The sequence below is a fragment of the Harpia harpyja genome, chromosome 15, assembly GCF_026419915.1.
Source record: "Harpia harpyja isolate bHarHar1 chromosome 15, bHarHar1 primary haplotype, whole genome shotgun sequence".
In the NCBI taxonomy this organism is placed as follows: Eukaryota; Metazoa; Chordata; class Aves; order Accipitriformes; family Accipitridae; genus Harpia; species Harpia harpyja.
Genome location: NC_068954.1, coordinates 26158089 through 26177084, shown reverse-complemented (window position 1 = coordinate 26177084; position 18996 = coordinate 26158089). Strand labels below are relative to the sequence as shown.

The 18996-nt window shown below is 36.4% G+C and overlaps 1 protein-coding gene across 3 annotated transcripts in view; it reads right to left on the bottom strand.

Annotated features, from left to right (window-relative positions):
• The window catches only part of MCPH1 (microcephalin 1), a 129799-nt gene that overhangs the window by 296 nt on the left and 110507 nt on the right, over positions 1-18996 (bottom strand). For 2 of the 3 annotated variants that reach the window (XM_052809424.1, XM_052809425.1), the window contains one exon: positions 1618-1854. In XM_052809424.1, coding sequence (XP_052665384.1) covers positions 1618-1854 — 237 coding nt within the window. Of the gene's footprint in view, positions 1-1617; positions 1855-8010; positions 8132-18996 lie in introns of those variants that run through there. The other variant, XR_008238460.1, reaches the window with a different exon arrangement.

The window sequence follows — 18996 nt, the reverse complement described above, 5'->3', positions numbered from 1 at the left end:
GCAGCAATGTACTTCAGAGCAATTTCTGGCATAGAACAGTTTGGTGGAGCTGAGAACCCAGACAGAGAAAATAAACGCAGAGAGTCAAATGATAATACCGCAAGCACTTACCATTTACTTTAAGTTTAAAAAAAGGTGCTGCATTATCTACCTCTATGCTTTTTATTGTGATCAGCCCTGAGTGAATTAATTGGCAGCTGGTATTAACAGCAGAAAGCAGATAGCCACAAACCAACTGGATTGCAACAGTGAAATATCGAAGATTAGACAAAACTTCAGATCTAATTTGAATTATTTGATTAAGATGGCAATTTATAGGTGACACTGTTCATACTATTATGTTAAACAGTTGCTGAGAAAGAGGCTGAGCTTCAAAGGCCTGTATCCTTCCTGTATCTCTGAAAAGAGATCATTACCTCTGTCCATCTGGAATTTATGACTGGAGTACTACTATGTGAAACTTTTGTGTTTAATTTACTACATCATATTTTTAGTCTTGCACAAACCTCTGGTTTCCTTATCTGGTCACTTTTTTATTGGCCACACTTGCTCTTCAAGTCTTCTTTGAAGCCAGAGAAAGGCACAATAAACAATGCCATCTTCTTATGCCTCTCTCTCCAATCTTCACAATTTTATCTTATACTTTAAGAAAGTATCAAATAACATTTGCGTTTAGATGAGTATTTTTCCTTATGGCTCACTTTTCCTTTCTTCTTTAGTGGTATTTTCTTTCAGGTTTTAAGTCATTATGATCTGATAGCATTAATGGTCAAGAGATTAGGACTTGCATAGCTAGTCTCATGTAACATCAAGTCATGTAGTACATTTATTGCTAGAGTCTGAGTGAGGCGCTATCTCGAGGAGCTTGACATAGTGTATGACAATAATTTAATCTGATTTTTTCTAATATGTAAAAGGTCCCTTTTTGGGAAATACCCTTATCTTGTCTGAAAAGGATTGAGCATCAGACGACAAGCTGTGAATCCTACATAAATTATCTAAAGCTTTTCTTTGAGGGTGAGGACACTGCAATTTTATATCTGATGCCCTGCAAACAGATAACTGTTAGAACTGTGGTGTCCATAATGAAAAAGCGATGGACTAACAACTCTTAGAAACTTAACAGCAGATTTAAAAAAGAAACTTTTTGCAAGTAAGATAGAGACTGCAGAAAATTGTCTTTCAGATGTACAATATATAATTCGGGACAGATTACCAGAGGGTGCCAATTAGCATATTTCAGTAGTGTTATGCCAGTTTATACCAGTTAAAAATGTTTCTTACTACATCTAAAATTGAAATACATGCCATTTAAAAAATCAATTATCCTATGGGGATTTCCCATAATTTAGTTTGCTCTAAATGAAACAATCATACAAAAGATAAATTTGAAAATCTTTGGATGAGATTTGTTCTTGGCAAAATTACAATGGTGAGTACCAGGACCATCATAAAGCAGTCTTAGTTGTAAGAGAAAGTCCTCACCATGGAGACAACCTTCCTGAAAACCTAACTATAGCAGTCTGTTCCATTTTCTTCCCTCCATAACCTCAGTTTAGCAAACTATTTACAGACAATTTTTGAATATTTTATATGAGTTGAAATTTAGTGTCTTACCTAATACCCATTTTTCTGATAAACATTTATTTCCTGGTACTTCTTTCCTGTTTTTTTTCCTATACAGATTTTTGCCTGACGTAAGGCTTTACATATTTTCCCTCCTGACAGCTGTATAAGTTCAGTTAGCTTTTTGCAAGGTGGCTGACTGGTAGGAGATACAAACATGACAGGCTGGTTTGAAAAGAGATTCTGCTGGTATTTTCCTGTTGATAGGTGATGCTGAAGTCTGCAGATCTGTATGTGAGGAAACAAGGACATTCATTAAGCAATGTGTTGCATTTCCAGTCAAAGTAAAACTAATCCTTCACTTCTTTATTTCAGAAAAAAAAAAAGAAATATGGTACATGAGTATGAACTTTACTTTTTCAGGTTATCAGAAACTCTTGGGTAAACTATACAAAGAATTTGCTGTACTTGTTCAACACAATTCCCAAACCAGAATTGAGACTATTTCGTTATAGGTCAGACGGTTTACCTATGAAACTTCTTAAAGCACTTGACAGTATTATTTTTCACCATAATCTTACACTCTTAAAGTTATAACACTGGCCATCACACAGAAATATTAAAGGATATTATAAATAATTACAGTCTTGCAGCACAAATACAACCCATGAAAGCCTTTACAACATATAGCGCTCATCAGTTTGTATCGAGGAGCTTTACAAACGTATCTAATTCAGAGTTTAAACTACTTTAGGACCTCTTTTCCCCTCCTGTGCTCCACAGGTACGAACTGCAGTTTCTCTCAGATAGATGTATGAAGTGATGCAAATGTATCAGAACTCAGAGCAAACTGTTTCATGTAAACTCTTTTGTCTCCACAAAACCAAAAAAAGAAGTCCTCTGTGAATGCTGTGCAGCCTTTAACATCTGATCATTGTAATAAAAACCTGCTTGACCTGTATGAGACAAATTTTCTTCTCTGTATATACCAGGCAGGACAGTGGTTCAGCAATTAAAGCCATCCCCTTTAGGTATAACATGCATAAGAGCAGTGCATACAACAAGTGTACACATCATGGCATGCAATATAAAATTTTTGTACTAAAATAAAAAAAAAAAGCAAGCTTGTATTTCTTAGAGCGAGGTTGCCATTGACCTGCCAAATTGATGTATGTAATGTGCCTGATTCTGTATCTCTTGTCAAAGTTTGGAAAATTTATAATGAGACTGGAGTTAACAGTAAGATAAGAACAAAAAAAAAATGTTTCATATTATGTGATGCTTGGAATTTTTCATACAGATGATCGACACAAGCATATTACATAGAGGAAAGGTCGCTCTGTATATATCTGCTTTATATGAGGCGTCTGAATGTGAAACTGTCATCAGTGAGGAGGTGTAACTGCAACAGTGGAAGAAATTACTTGTTGAGTGGATGCCTCCCTCCAGTCCTGGCACAAACCTGCCGTGAAACCACAGGCGCTTAAGAATTTAATGCAATAATGTATGTGCTTGGCAGGTGTGCAGCCAAAGTAAGAGTCTTCACCTAGTTTACTGGGGTTTATAAAGCCAAACAGTTCCATGGCATGTTCACAGATCCCTAGATAAAAGTCAAAAAGTGAATTGCCTTAGCACTTCTGATCAACTAGCTAGATGAAGCACCTGCAAAGTGTGAAGCCCATGCTAAGATGAGACTTCATAGCTCAGTGGTTCTGTGCCACTGTCCTCTGCTACTCTTGGACAAGTCGATCCCAATCTGAATTTTGAGATCTCCTCCATCAATAAATAATCCAACTTTCTCTGATTGTTAATTCCTTGACTGCTCTCCTGAGAATAAAATTAAGTTGATGCTTTGTGTTCTGAATTCAGCAAGTTATAATGACAGTGACTGCTATGGATGAAGCAGGCCCAAAAGACTCAAGCACAATCCAAGAAACACCCTTTATTTTCTATTCTTCTGTGAATTTAGGTTTATGAATGACATGGCCCCTAATCCTGTCTCATGGAAGTCAAACAGCTGCTAAATAATTTTGTTGATCACAGGATCAAAGCAGAGTTATATTGCAGATTTTGGAGGACCCAAACTAATTGAATATATCTGATGGCCCTTCCTGTACATAAGCTGGCACCCAATGCTTTACACATGTGCAGAACATCTGGGTTTGGATGCAGTAGAGTACTGCCTACCTCTGTCTGAGCAGAATGCTCTTCTATGAATATCTGTCTGCTAGGCATCTTGATGTCATGAAAAACAAAACTAATCATCGAGTGTACCCCTTGCTGATGGGTCTTGTGAGGCTTAGAGGCCACAATCAATGTCTTAAAATGGGACTAGCTCAAGAACATAAAACACTTCGCAATCTCTGATGTATGTAGCAGTGTCATGATTTTCATATTACTAGGACTGCAATAATTCATTTTGATGAATTAAAAAACTGCACAATTGTGAAACTACAAAAGTGCTTGTCGTAAGCAAGGTCAACAAATTAAAGAATGCACTATAGTGAAAAATAATGATCTCTTCACATTAACCTCAGAACAGCCTCGTGACAGATGCAATGCCATCTTATTTGATCTCACACAGAGCTCTCTAGAATTGTTTATTGGCCCAAATCAGATGCAACCAATAGAAGACAGACAATTACCAAGAGACTTTAATGCTACTTTATCTAAACTAAATCGGATTTAACTAAAAAGACAGAAGCTACACTGGTTTTGTCAACCTGGAACTCTAAGATTTTGAAGATGAAAATTATTGGGATTGAGAAGCTTTTATCTTAAAAATGCAATAGGACTTGTGTTAGATAGACAACACCAAATACAAATTGTTGCAATCTGCTATTTCACATATTTTAGGGAGTATGATTTAAAAGGGCTAATTGTATTTCCACTTCCTCAAACATTCCCCTGAAAGGATTTATTTGCTGCCACTGTAATGAAGAATCACTTATATGATACATCTTCCTATAGAAAGAACTGTTGGATTAAATTAATATTAAAAGCAAATGTGTACACAGCTAATCATGTAATCAGGAAATCCAAATTTTAAGGACCCAACAGCACTCACCTCAGCTGATGTCCACAAATAGCATGCTTTATTCTATACATTCAGTACATATTAAGAGAACCCAGGAAAGTGAAATGCTGACATGGTATAGAGATGATTTTCTTAAACTGCCTTTAAAATTCCAGCTGTGTGCATTATCAGTGCATTTGAGAGGAGGACAGGGTAAGAACACAGTACATCTCGGTGGTAGCATCAGAGGAAAGCTTCAGCATGGAACGTCATCTTTACGTTCCCTTCATCTGGATCACCACCACCACAGCTTTCCCAACAGGCTGCGCTTGGATTTGCTCAAGCACACTGGGTCCACGCACAGGTGTTAGAGATAGGGCAAAATCACAGCAATTACGTTCAGAGCTCAGAGAGTAGTCCAAAAGGTTAACTTTGCTTTCTGGCCCACTAACCTGAAAGAAACACCGCTAGCCAGTTGCTGAAAAGGCAGCTAGCTGACCACACAGGGTTTGGCGGTGGGATGAGAGGGCACAATCGAGCTCTTACCCCTGAATTGACTCAGCTGCCTTTGCAACATCAAAGCCTTCACGGCACTCCAGGGGTGCTCCCAGCCCTTTGAAACCATACAAATTTCACGTAAGCTTTTACAAATAAATAAATAATTCCTCAGCAGAGACCAAGCCTGGGAAAATATGAGACCCCAAAAGTGACTATTTCCACAAATTGTGTATGTATCAGTCAGTAGTTATGGTTACAATTGTGTCAGTCCCTATTATAACAGACAGCACCAAGTTTCCCTTCTAATTATTTTCATTAGCAGATGGACAGAAAACCAAAATGTTATAGAAGCATCTATTTACTCTTTTTGGTAAGATCCTCAGTGTTAACCTCATTCTTTCACTAGCTGGATGAACAGCAGGAAGATGCCTTTTACATGTATGCATTTCTCATAAATGTACCATTAATTTAGATGTTGTTTGAACCTGAGTTTTGAAAGGAAAAAAAAAAATCACTCTTGACAGAAGTAAAACTTAAGGAGAATGTATGATAAAGAAATAGAGCCTTTCTTCATTATAAAAAACCCACAAAAACCATTTCACCAATTATTGTCTCCCCTGTGACTGATTTTCAATCCCCACAAGCCAAAAGAGCATGTATTATAAAAACCCCAAAACTTTGCAGCTTTGCCTAGAACTTTATGAAAATAGCTCCTGCTGGGTGGGGTGTGGGAACAAACACAAACCCCCGTAAAAGTCCAAGGGTGTGATCTTTTCATGAGGCTCAGGAGATAGACATCAAGTCCCACAAAGGTATCATCTCTGAATGGATACTTGAATTCATGCAATAGAAAATGTAAGAAAATAATTCTTCTGGATGTACTTGGAAATTTTTCAGCATTGAAACTGCTAAAGTCCTATATACAGTACACAGTTTTCAGTGTACTTCCAGAAAATAGCACATGAAAAAATTTCCAGTTTAAATTGCTATTAGCATAATACTACTTCACAAAAACTAAATGGAGAATATGGTTATGATTTATTAAAATTAATAGAAATTGTATTTGTAGGCTAGAATTGAAAATGTGAAGTACTAGCTTTAAAAATATATACAATATAACCATCTGTAATAATTATACATGCCTGAAAATTTGTGCATGCATTACACAATCAATGTATGCATTATGGTAAATCTTTATTCTTACTTTCAATTATTCACCAGAGAGAAATACATCTACAAAAATAAACTTATGATTTAATTTATCATTACTATTTGAGCCTTTAATATAGGATTGGAAACCTTACCAACACCTATTTGAAAAGGCTATTCTTAATGAAGTATTTACTGAAGTTATGGAAAGCTGTAATTGATACCTTGGTTATTGTTACTTGCAAAAATAATATAAACATTTTATTAAATGCAGACAGCAGAAGGTAAAGTTGCAGACATATGTTTGAAGAGAGAAGGTTGTATATTTCATGGTTTATATCAATCCAAAGACCAAGTATTATTTCATTTGAAGTTGATAAGAAATTGCTCATTTTCACTAAAAAGAAAAGAATCTGACTGTTGAAGTCTTACGGATTAGTTCACCAGTCTGCAACTATTAAACAACAGAAAACCACAAAATGGATAAAACCAAAAAACCAGACTTTATGGTTTGATAACGTACAAATCTAACAAAAAGAGACACATAAAATAGCATATTAATTTAATATAGTTGGGTGATGTTGCTGGGGAAATATTAAGCTCTAAGATTTTAATATTCATATGATATCATTATGGATAAATATAGTGGCCAAGTAACGTTTACATTTTCAGTTACTGTAGTTCTGTACATAGACCTCATGAAGAACGCACTCAAAACCTCAACACTGTTAGAAAACATTACACTTGCATGGTTATATGCGTTTTCAGACAGTCTGTCATTTAGTAAAAATTCAAAAGAAAAACACATATGTGGAACCCCATGTACATGTAAAGATCAAGGGCTCACACACATCCACACAAGTGGAGCATCAGCCTGCTTCTGATAAAGAGCAGCGCATTGCAGCATGCAGACTTCTGAAAGTACAGTTATCCTGCAGTGAGGAATTTGCAGAATCTGCAGGACCCTACAGGGATCAAGGAAGTTTGTGTTAACAGTGCAGTACTCCTGCAGGACAAAGAAGAAATGCTCTCTTTTTCATCTTCCTAAATATCAGGTTTAATAGGAGAATAGAACAACTAACCAAACAGCAACTCTATTTTTGTAGGAACAATGTGTGACATATATTTTCTACTTAAATTAAAAGCTTATCATTTTATTTTGATTTCTTATGTTTTATTTTAGCAGTTTGCTGATTTTTTTTTTACACATTGAGAATACTAAAATTGAAATAGCTTTCACTAAAAGCTTTAAAAATTACATTTAAATGCTGTACTAGATAAATATATCGGTGCTCTCCAATATAAAAGAGCATGTTAGGAGCTGGAAACAACTTCCTTCAGCAAGCTGTTTCACAAAGTAATAGATCATCAGCTTTGAAGAATCTTATTTAAGTTAATGGAACATCACACGGATGCAGGACCCCAACTGGTTCAAGCCGTACTACCATACTATTGTCTCAACAGCACCCAGAACCTTATTCCACTCTTTGGCATGAAATGCATTTGTTATCGCTAGCAATGTTTTTCATTCTCAGAGCAAAACTCAACTTGCAACATTCATGGAAATTATTTACAAATATTGCATCCTTATTTCTGAATATTTATTGAAACAATGCTTTCGCATTGGTTATCAATATCATTTGGCTAAAATAGAAGGTCCCCTTCTGTCAAATTAGAGAAGCATAAGCCTTCAGACAGACAGAATTGAAAACATCCTTTTTGAACGCTTGATAAGGCTACATCAGCACCCCAGCACATGCACACAAACGGAGATTACGTACTGGCAAACTTGGTATACATTTGTGCAGTAGAAGACGACTGGTGCACTGAGCCAGGAGCCAGAAGTGGAGGGAGATAGAGTGGAAAATTTGGTCCAGAAAAAGGAAACCTTCAATGTCCGGTCTTGAAAAATAAAAAGGAAAGTAAAAGAAGGAGAAATGGCATACAGTCAAGACAATATTATCTGGAAAATTCTTCAAAACACAGTTTCTTCCCCTCTTCTGTATAGTCCTTCATGTAAGTGTTTCCTGGCCAAGACGAGGGCGAAGGGAAGAACGCTTGAATCCAGACAATTTAGCTGATATTGTTTCTTTCCACTGTGTGTTGGCAGACAACCTTGCTTCTCTCAAATCCCATAGACTGATAAGAAAAGTTAATTTCACCAATTTATTCTCTGAAAGACTGAGTCCCAGTGGGAATACTGTATGAAAATGTTTGGCAAATAAATCTACTGTTTGGCGGATATTCAAAATTATACTGGAAGATATTTGAACCATTTTTTCCGGCAGAGCAAATTTTTGCAGGAAAAAAGATAACAAATTCACTTATTTTTAGTTTAATTTCCTTGTTTTCCAGAGGTAGAACTATTTTTAAATGCTATGTAATATCAACATTATCAACTATAGATTAATAAAAAACAAATCAGGGTAAAACAATAAGTCTTTTCCCTTTTGAGGATAAGTATGACTTCTAAATCAAGGAGCTGTATTCCAATATACATCACTTAAAAACACTCTGCTAAGATTGTAAGATATGGTCACTTTACTATAACTATTTGTTTATAACTTCAAAAAGATTCTGAATTAAATATATTTGCTTTTGGTTTCAACATAAACTAATTCTTTTTGAAATTTAACCCCCCCTTTCATTACAGATGAGCTAACAAAGGAAGGATTTTTCAGGATTAGAAATTTAAACTTTGCTTCAGAAATACCTCAAGAACTTGTCCATCCTTGTTTTTGATATATTTCAAGAGAATTAAACTCAAGTGACTACCAGGCAGTGAGAAGACTGCAAACTGCAATTGCAAATTTGTGTCGGAATTCTGCAAATAATTACCAGTCATAACTGGGAGGTGTTTTCCTCACCCAAATATCAACAAAGCAGCACTGTGCCATGCATCACTCCGAAGCAGTATACGAGTGCAGCACATACAACTCTGAGACCTGCATCACTGGCATACCACGAGGGTTACATATACTCTATGTGACAAGCCCCCAAGAATCCCCGTAAAACTCAAAGACAGAAATTCTCCACTTCCATACACAATCTAGTCCAATGCTTATCTCCTCTCGCAGTTAGAAAGCTTTTCTTAATAATATAACCTAAATTGCCTCTGCCGCATTTTCAGCCTGTTACTTCTTGTCCTAGTGCCAAGGGACATGGAGAACAATTTCTTCTCTTCCTATTTCCAACAACCTTTTAAATATTTGAGGACAGTTATCATGTCTCCCCTCAGCCTTCTCTTCTCTAGACTAAACACAGTTCTTTCAGTCTTTGCTCATGGGTCATATTCTGTAGACCTCTGATCATTTTGTTACTCTCCCCTGGATTCTCTCCAATGGATCCACATCTTTCCTGAAGCACAGTGCCCAAAGCTAGACGCTGTACTCCAGCTCAGGCCCCACCACTGCTCTGCACACTGCAAACAATTCATGGATCTTATGCACAGCGTTCCTGTTAACACATCCCAGTATGCCTGCTTCTTTTATCGGAGTATGACGTAGGTGACACATATTGGTTCGGGTCCTCTAAAATACTCAGTTCCTCTTTTGGCAGAAATACTGCATTGCCAATCTGCAGGTGATTATTTCTCCCTCCTTTGCACTTCCCCTTACTGAACTCTATCATTCTTATTTCTGATCATTCCTTATGTCTCTCAAGGTTATTTTAATTCTGATCTGTCGTGGTTTAGCCCCAGTAGGCAGCTAAGCACCACACAGCTGCTTGCTCCCCGCCTCAGCAGGATGGGGGAGAAATTCAGAAGGGTAAAAGTGAGAAAACTCATGGGTTGAGATGAAGACAGTTTAGTAATTAAAAAATCTGACAGAGTCAATCTACAGTTCTACTACTTTAGGTCATGATTAATCAGATTTTCTGGCCTGGTAGCTTCGCAAAATCCTAGACAACAAATGCAGTATATGGATGGGATGGTTGTACATTTTATGCCAATGTGTGCTGGTGTGGTGGCCTCATTAACATGTATGACAAAGAGCTGGTTTGAGCATATATGGATCCTCTGTGCAGCAGATCTAAGTAAGTGAGCCATATTGAATTCACCATTTTGTATCTGGCATTATTGGTAGGACTCTCCATCTATCTCAGTTTTTAAATGCATGCAAGTTCATATGTCTCAAACCCACAAAGGAAGTAAAATAAAATCAGAAAGCCTTTTCCCTTAACTCAGCTGACAGTTGAACAAATGTAGCCGAGACAATGTACAAATCAAGACAATCTCAGCCTCCAAATAATTTGCTTTAGACAAACAGCCATGACTTTAAAAGGTATGTAATATACACATGGACATGTTTTTCCTCACAGCTGACAAAGATCTGTTCTTGCTGGATATATCCTCACAAGACCTTTGGCAAAAAAGATACTTACATTCTTACTGGTTTAGTTTAACACACTTTTGAAACTAATCTCTTGGTCATTCCTATTGAGTGTACTTTTGGTTCCCACTGTGGAGCAGCCATCAAGGGCACAGACTGCGCTCCGTTTGGATGAAATGCAGTCAGAAGATGTGCTCAGTTCAGGGGAGCAGACTGGAACGAGCCCAGAGCCCTGAAGTATGTGTTGTGCGCACGGTGCTCTCGGTACTAGCTCACGCACTCTGCAGATCCCTTTCCATTCATCTGTATCACTGGCCTACAGATGCAGGCACAAGTAAGCATGGAGTCACTTCTGGCAGATGTAATGGGGTAGTGATACAGGTATGGGATGCTTCTTTCAAACAGATTTATTACCTGCATTAAATAATGACCTCAACTAAATTTAGCCTATATTTTTATAACAGTTGCAACTTGCCCTTATTGTTGTCTCATAGTTCATTCTCATATGGCAACAGGAAAGGAGGAACATTAGTTACATCTTGGCATTTATCCCCTCATATTGCAACCATTTACCCATATTTCATATATAGTATCCTCTAGGCTTACTGAACTCTCCCAACCCATATAAGGCCAATTGTTTGTTGTTTTTTTTTAAACAGACTAGTACCTATTGCATGAGACCAGTATGTAATCTATGAATAGCTCATTAATTTCAGCAGAGTAGCTTAAGGAATGAAGTATTAATGAAGTAAATAGCAATGTTTAATGATATGGGAGTAAACACATCTGCATTTACACAGACCAAAATAATACATTTCCAGCTAAGTATATTTCACCAATGAAAGGTTGGACTGAAACAGAAATTCCATGAGCTAATAACGTGCTGCAGTTCATGGAAAACAACTTGATATTCCCCATGGTTAAATACTACACATAATGAAGATACAAGGCATGGAAGCCTAGTATTTGCATAAAATACATTAGAAATTATAAGCTCATTTCAGCTGCCTTAGACCTTTCAGATATTGAATCATTTTGGACAGTCCAACTTTCTTTTTTAATCAACGCAGGATATTGTGCAGTGAGCTTCAAGAATGACATTTGTTTTGCTGGTTTAAGGACATGGGGAATCCTTCCATTCGCCTTTGACAGTAATGATAAATCCAGTGCTGTCAACAGATTTGCTATACCTGGCAAAGTGCAGATGAATAATGCTTTGATAAATAAAAGAGTTTTCTATTCCAGTAATAACAAAGTGAGTGATCTTGTTGAAAGGAAAAGCCTGGCAAATGTGAAGGGTTACACAGATGCTCCCCAAAGGCTCGTTCCCCAAACAGTTGTATTAACCCACAATAAAAGTAATCTTAACATTAAAAATAATTCCTAGTTTTATCTTTAAAATATGAGTATGTGAGTCCTTTTGCTCTACCTCAACAGACTGAAATGATTTAAGTGAAGGCAGAGTACTTCTCTCTACTCTTTAGTTTTAGCTGAATGCCATTGCAACGCCCAGCAGTAACTCAGTGTGTGCCAAACATGAATATTTTTAAGCGTCATTTGAGTTTTAAAGGCTGCAGTAAGTGATGGGAACACAATCGTCTTGGGAATCTACAAATAACTTTAAAAAAGCTCATAAATCTGGCTTTCATGGTTTGGTTTTCAACAGCTTTATGAAATATGTCAAAGCTTGAACACAGTGAGTTCGTTTTCCTTCAGCTTTCTTAGGATTGACTTTTCTCAATCTTTTCTTGCTATGCTGCAGTGAGACAAATAAAATGGACTTGGCTTTAAAAAGCCAGGCATCAGCAAATTACTTTTTTTAAAAATTGCTTTGTTCTTTTAAAATTTTTTTTTTTTGTATCAACAGAGGAAAAACATACCCTTTAAGTAGGGCAGCCTAAAATATTCCCTCATCAACAAAAAAATAAAATGCTTCTGTTCAGCACCCAATTCATTACAACATAACAGACCACATATTAGTGAAAAAGTGATGTATAATTAAAAGCTGTTTTTTTTCTTAAATTCTTTAAAAAAGATGCATGGTAATGACTGAGCACAGCAGAAACCCAGAGAGTTGCATTCAGAAGTTACATGCAAACCTCTGTACTCACAGTGAAACATGTGCACTACAACAATAATTATCAGGGAATGCTTGGTTTTTAAAGTATGAACTAAAGGATCAGTTGAAATTACATCAATGTTCAACATAGAAAAGTCTTTAAAACTGTCTGAGAACTACTGAAATAAACCCACTCAAAGAGATTACCTGGCCATCACACAACTGGACGCCACTGCTGTGGAATGCCGCCAACTGCAAAGCTAGACCAGGTTCAGGTTGCTTTCAGAAACTCCTGATAGAACTACTATCACAATCACCTCTGGTCTACAATTTCCCTGATTAGTACGCCTTGGCAGCAATACTTCTTTACGTGTAATAACATCTCTTCTTCCTTTAATCTATGTCACAAATTGGAGAAAAGATCCCCCAGGAAGTATGGAAAGCAAAGACATTTAATCCTCCAGCACTAAGAGGAGCAAGTGGAGCTGCCAGCACACACAGCAACCCCCCACCCCAGGTGTTTAAATATTTGACCAGGTGCTTTTTATCAATCATGTTTATAAATTACAATTACTCAAGAAAAGTTTCTTTGAGAGCACCGCTTTCTTCATAGGTGCTAAACAAAGGACACGATTAACATTTTCTATTTGAAGATTCTTTTCATGAACTGTTGCACTTTTTAGCACGACAATAATATAAGATTACAGAAGAAAGAACTTTGACTATATTGTGACAGCAAGCTGGGATGGTCTTCTGTATAACCGAGGGAGAACAATTTATGTTGTGAATACAGAGTAATTTTAAAGCTCTGAAAGTTGGTAGGGTAAAGGCAAAGTACTTGTCACTAAATGTATTCTCTTTGCTCTTCTTTTCTTTTTTTTTTTTTTTTTAAACCAGAGCATTTTTCAAATTAATGATAAGCATTTGAAAAGGGCTTATTTTAATAAAGTGAAACAATAATTCACAAACCACAATGGTAAGTTGTGCATGGTACCAAATGACACCCTTCTAAAAATAACTGATTCCAATATCTGTTTTGAGGAGTTGATGCTTATCAGCTTGTGAGCTAATACACCAAACACATTTACAGCACACTACCTCACTGCTTTCTTCTCAAGAGTCTACAGGAGGCAAAGTAGACACTGTGTCAGTAACCTTATCAAATGCTGAAGGAAAACAAAAGTCTAGCATTCGATCTCAGCTGTTGCTGCGAATAAGAAGCCACCAGTTTAGAACAGAAGTCTTGTTTAGAATTTAATCTTACTCCTGATTAAAATTTCAAATGCATTTGGGATTTCAACATGTGACAACTTTTCCACTTTTTTCTTTTCTATCATTTCTAATTTAATTTTTTTAGTGACAAAGATAACGGAGCAATATTCATTTCACTTATCTGATATTTGCATTTGGTCTTGCAGGAACTATCTTAATGAAGATAAAATAAAAGGGTGACTCTACAGGTGAAGCTATTAAAGTGCAAATCTAAAGTGGCAGGAAGATTCACTGAAAAGTAAAACACCGATTCACAGAAAAGTCCACTTCTGTTTACTGCAAATGTAATGGTGATCTTTTTAAAAACTTTTTAAAAAAAGAAATATTGTTATAAATTCCTTATGGAGTTTTGTTTTGTTTTAAATTTGAGCTCACCAGCTATGACATGGTTAAATACAGAGAACTAGGCAGACTTATTATGGTAGTGGACTTTCAGCAACTTCTCATGCTAGCTGGGCAAAGTTTGTAGGGTCAAACCACTGACCCTGTCCTCCTTTCTGAGTTCCTTTCCTATATTCCTACCGCTCTTCGTCTAAGAATGATGCAGGACAGAGAGGCTACTACTTTTTAGTCTATCTGGATTTTATCTGAAGTGCTTTAGTGAGAGCAGAAAGCCTTTTCAGGAGGCTGTCACTGCATAAGCAAGCATTTGCAGTTTAAAAACCAAAGGATACTCGGCAAGTACTGTATATACAATATGAGCAACTGGGTATTTGATCTTAGATGCAGGATAACTACTCTGAAGCACAGCAACAGTCATGGTCTTCAAGCAAAATTACTAGTTATTTTCTAGTTAAACAACTGGATAGCTTAGATAAAGTACAAATGCTCAATAACTCCTCTCCTACACACTAGTTTTCTAGTAAAAGTCTGTAAATAAATATTTACCATCTCTGGCTCTGTCCCAATCCAGAATTCCCACTAAAATCAGTGGGAATAAGGTTGGCATATCAGGAATACAGCTTTAGCCCTATAACAATACAAACTACCATCACGTAACAGAAGGTACCGTTTGTGTGCATATGTAGTATACTAAAGTATATATGCTACTCGGACGATGGGGAAAAAGAATCTGATCTAGCTAGTCCTGCATAAGGGCAAAGGTTTAAAAATGTCCTGCACACTCACTGGATCATGTGTCTATTCTTATTTTAAAATTCTATTAACTTCAAAATTTAGGAGCTGACATGATGGTTCTAATGCTACCCATGGAATTTTTTCTTAAAAAGACATTATTGATTAAAGTGCTAATGCACTTATCCTTATGCTATGGACCAGTACTGGGGGAGCTACAAAGCTATCATTGCTCAGGCTGTTGATGGAGAAAAGGAAAACTCACTGCACAACACCGCAGTACTCCTGGGGTTAAACAGAGGAACAGTAATGATGGGATTTGGAGGGAATTCAGTAAAATCCTTCTCACCTAAAGAAGGCCAGTGTCATACAGACTTTGAAGGAAGGGAAAAGTTAAGTCTTCTACACAGAAGATACACACATAAACTCCCAAGTGCCTTTTAAAGATTTCACAGCTAAACAAAACTACATGGTATCATCATGTTCTTCTCTGCTGTATAACAGACCTCTTATCAAAAACAAACATGACAATTAATAAATAAATAATCCCATACTAAACTTATAACAGTAGTTTTATCAATTATCACCTTATCACAGATGATTACTTCTACAGTTTGCAGTAAAGCTGAAATCAGGTGTGAGATGACTACAAGAAGGAAAAATCACAGTATTTCGATTAAGCAAGCTCTACATTATTTCATAAATAAATACATCAGGTTTCTTATGCTTATTAAAAGCTGAATATATTCACTCAAGACACACTCCGATTGTGCCAACATGATATACTCACAAAGCATGCACATCAGGGTGACAGCTAAAAAGCAACAGAGAGCTTTGCACATAATCTAAAACTAAATCTGTATGTAATTTCCTTCCCTTTGTTAATTGAAGATTAAAACTAAATCAAGGGGAAGCCTTCTATGAGACTACTTCCAACAACAGATGACTCAACTAGCACCTGAGAATTTGTTGTGCTTGTGTGTACTGAGGTTCTGAACTTCCTGTTTCAATAAAATACCAAACAAGTCGTGTTTCCTTTACAAATAAGCTATTACATCAAGCCCTGTTCCTATAATTTCAGTTTTTGTCCGGTTTCCAACATTTTCTTTGGCAAATGTAGAAACATTCTAATTAAAGAGAAGAGAAAAACAAGCATCATTCATCATGGTAAGAATGAATGCTCAAGAGAACATCCTTACTGGTTACTTCGTTCATTCAGTTTAATTTGGCTTTTGAACTGCACTTAATTATGGCATGAAGTTCTCTGAGCTGAAACACAGGTAACAGGGTTTTCACTAATAGTGTCTCATGAAAGCTATTAAAGGTAATAATCAATTCCCCTAATGCCATACAAACATAATACCATCTGTGTGAAGTGATTCAAAAACATTTTTGGAACACCAGAGTACTTGAAATACTCTATTCTGTACAGCAAAATTCACCTATTATTATAACTTGCTAGATCCTTTAACATATTTGAAAATCTTTTTTTTTAAACAGAAATGATCCTGTGTTTTCCTCAGCATGATCTATGAGATCAGAGTAACAAGAATCCTTTACAATGCCCTCTTTCCATAATTTTCACAGTTTCTGTTAATGTTTAGATTCCAGATGAAAGACCTCTGTCTACCTCATTTGCAATTACTATGACAAAGACAACTTCCCAGGAAAAGTTAAACACCAGACCTGCAAACACAACATAACATAATTGTCTGGTTAAGTACAATACAGCCTAAATATTACAACATATATGGTTTCTTTCCTAAATTTATTTAACTGCAGAATTGGAAGTGCTGATTCACCAAGGCAGAAGTTCAAACTTAAAATGACATTATAACAGGAGTTATAATTAATCAGACAAATGCCATTTTGGACAAGTAAACTAACTATTGCTAAAAGATGTCCATGCGTACATTATATCTTTGTGGAGAGCACTGCTTCTTTTGCTTATAACCCAAAGGTAAGTTCTTAGGCAAATGCAGTTAAAACCCCAGTCGGCTGCTCAGGGTTGTGTTCTAGACAAATCTGGAGTGCCATAGAAGAAACATGCACTGTAAATGGTTGAAGCCAGTAGAGGATGCTGAAGACTTCTGATAACAAAAATAGCCACTACCGCGTCTGCAACATCCTCCAAAGAGAGCATGAAAATAGAAATAGTCCAGTTAAAAAAATCCTAAACTTGAGAAAAAAGAGAAAAACCCAAGAAAAAACATTGTCTAATTGCATGTCAGATGAACCAATGTGTCTCCTTCAGGCATCTCTTACATAAGCAAGCAGCAACTAGCCCAATACTCACAGCACAGGGAATATGATGGGATCACACTATGCTACTGCTTCAGGGAGGCACATCTTTTGTTTTATAAGCATGTGCTGAGCCACACCGAAAACTCAATGGATGGGACAAACAGGGCTTTCAATTATTTATGCTGTTCCTATATTATAGTTTTTCTTCTAAGCCACAATCAACTCAACTATATAATTTCACATGACAAAGTTTTGTGCAAAACTTCTTAACATCATCGTTGTTTACCTCCTTCATGTTAGCCTAAACCAGAATTTCAATAATAATACTCAATAAAACCTGTAGAGTTTGACCTTGCTTTGTGTTGAAACTGCAGCTCTTTCAGGCACTTAAAACTTACCTCGATTCAGGCAGGTATCTCTGAGGCTAAGCAAAACTTCTGGTAGACCACTAAAGTTTTAGGACAAGTTTTTCAGTTTTAACATACTAGTGAGGAACCTTTTAAGCTGATTCTTAAATGTTTATTTCCTTTGATTTTAGGAAGTTAGTATTAAACCGAATTTTTACACTTTTCCCCTGGATTGTCCAAAATATATTAGTTTAAAAGATATTAATTAACAGTTACTGTTAAAACAGCCAACAAAATTCCACCTCATTCAGTCTACCCCTCAGGCAAACATACTCCCGTTAAACTTCTCTCTCTCTACAATAGCTTTAAAAATAGTCATGCCATGCAGCAAAGACTATTGAAGGTCAGCAGAATCAGGCTGCCTGGAATCAGCTCCACAGGTGAAAGTCCCTCATGTCAACTATTGCGAGAGTCCTCTGCCTGAAATGAAGCTGATAAAGCCTCCGGGGTGCAAATAAATATGGTAAAATGGAATATGGGTAAAGTGTGACCTTTCAGCCAGATCAGGAAAAGAAGGATGGAAATATTCTTCTGCAGATCAAAAGGTCCCTGGGCCAGACACTATCTTTTGTTTTGGATTTGAACAATGTGTTAAGATGCAAAGTCTGATTTTATGTTCAGTGGAAAATAATGAAGAAATACTGCCTTTATAATAGTGATATACTGACTAGCAAAGTGAGGCCCTTTTTTGATTGCAGCCTCTGGGATCACCTTTAGGCAAATATTAAATAACAGTGTTTTTAAAAATTATGAATTTAGATGATCTTTTAAATAGTTCTGATAAGTAACTTCAATACACAATACATAAATCATTGTAAGAAAAACATGACAATGGAACTTCTTGTCTTTGAAAAAGCCTCCAAGGTCTACAACAGAATCTCATCAACACATAATAAATCACAAGACAGTATGAACAAAAACATAAGTATGTCTATATATAAATACGTATACGTACGAGCACAATAAATCAAAAACAATGCAAAATAAATCAGCTGAAGTTGGAATTTGGTTCTGCAACTATCTTATGAATAAATTTTAAAATTAATTTTTTTTTTCCTGTGGTTGGAACAAAGGTACAGGACTTAGGAATCAAAGGAGCCTATTACAACTTTTATATCAGTGAAACTAAGACTAACAGGGCAGAACTGGCACAGGTTCATGGAGTATTTTCTTCATATTAGCTGTGAATTACTTCAGCCTTGATTATGGAGGACAGAATGCAGCAGTTAAGACCATAACTTAGACACACTTATGAAAGAGTCTGAGAAGAGGAGCTGTATCAGCTAAAACGTATATTCTAATGCTCTCAGGAGACGAGTAAGACTGTAACTGAGAATTACATTCAGAAAAATACCGTATCAAGTCTGCAGGCCATGATCC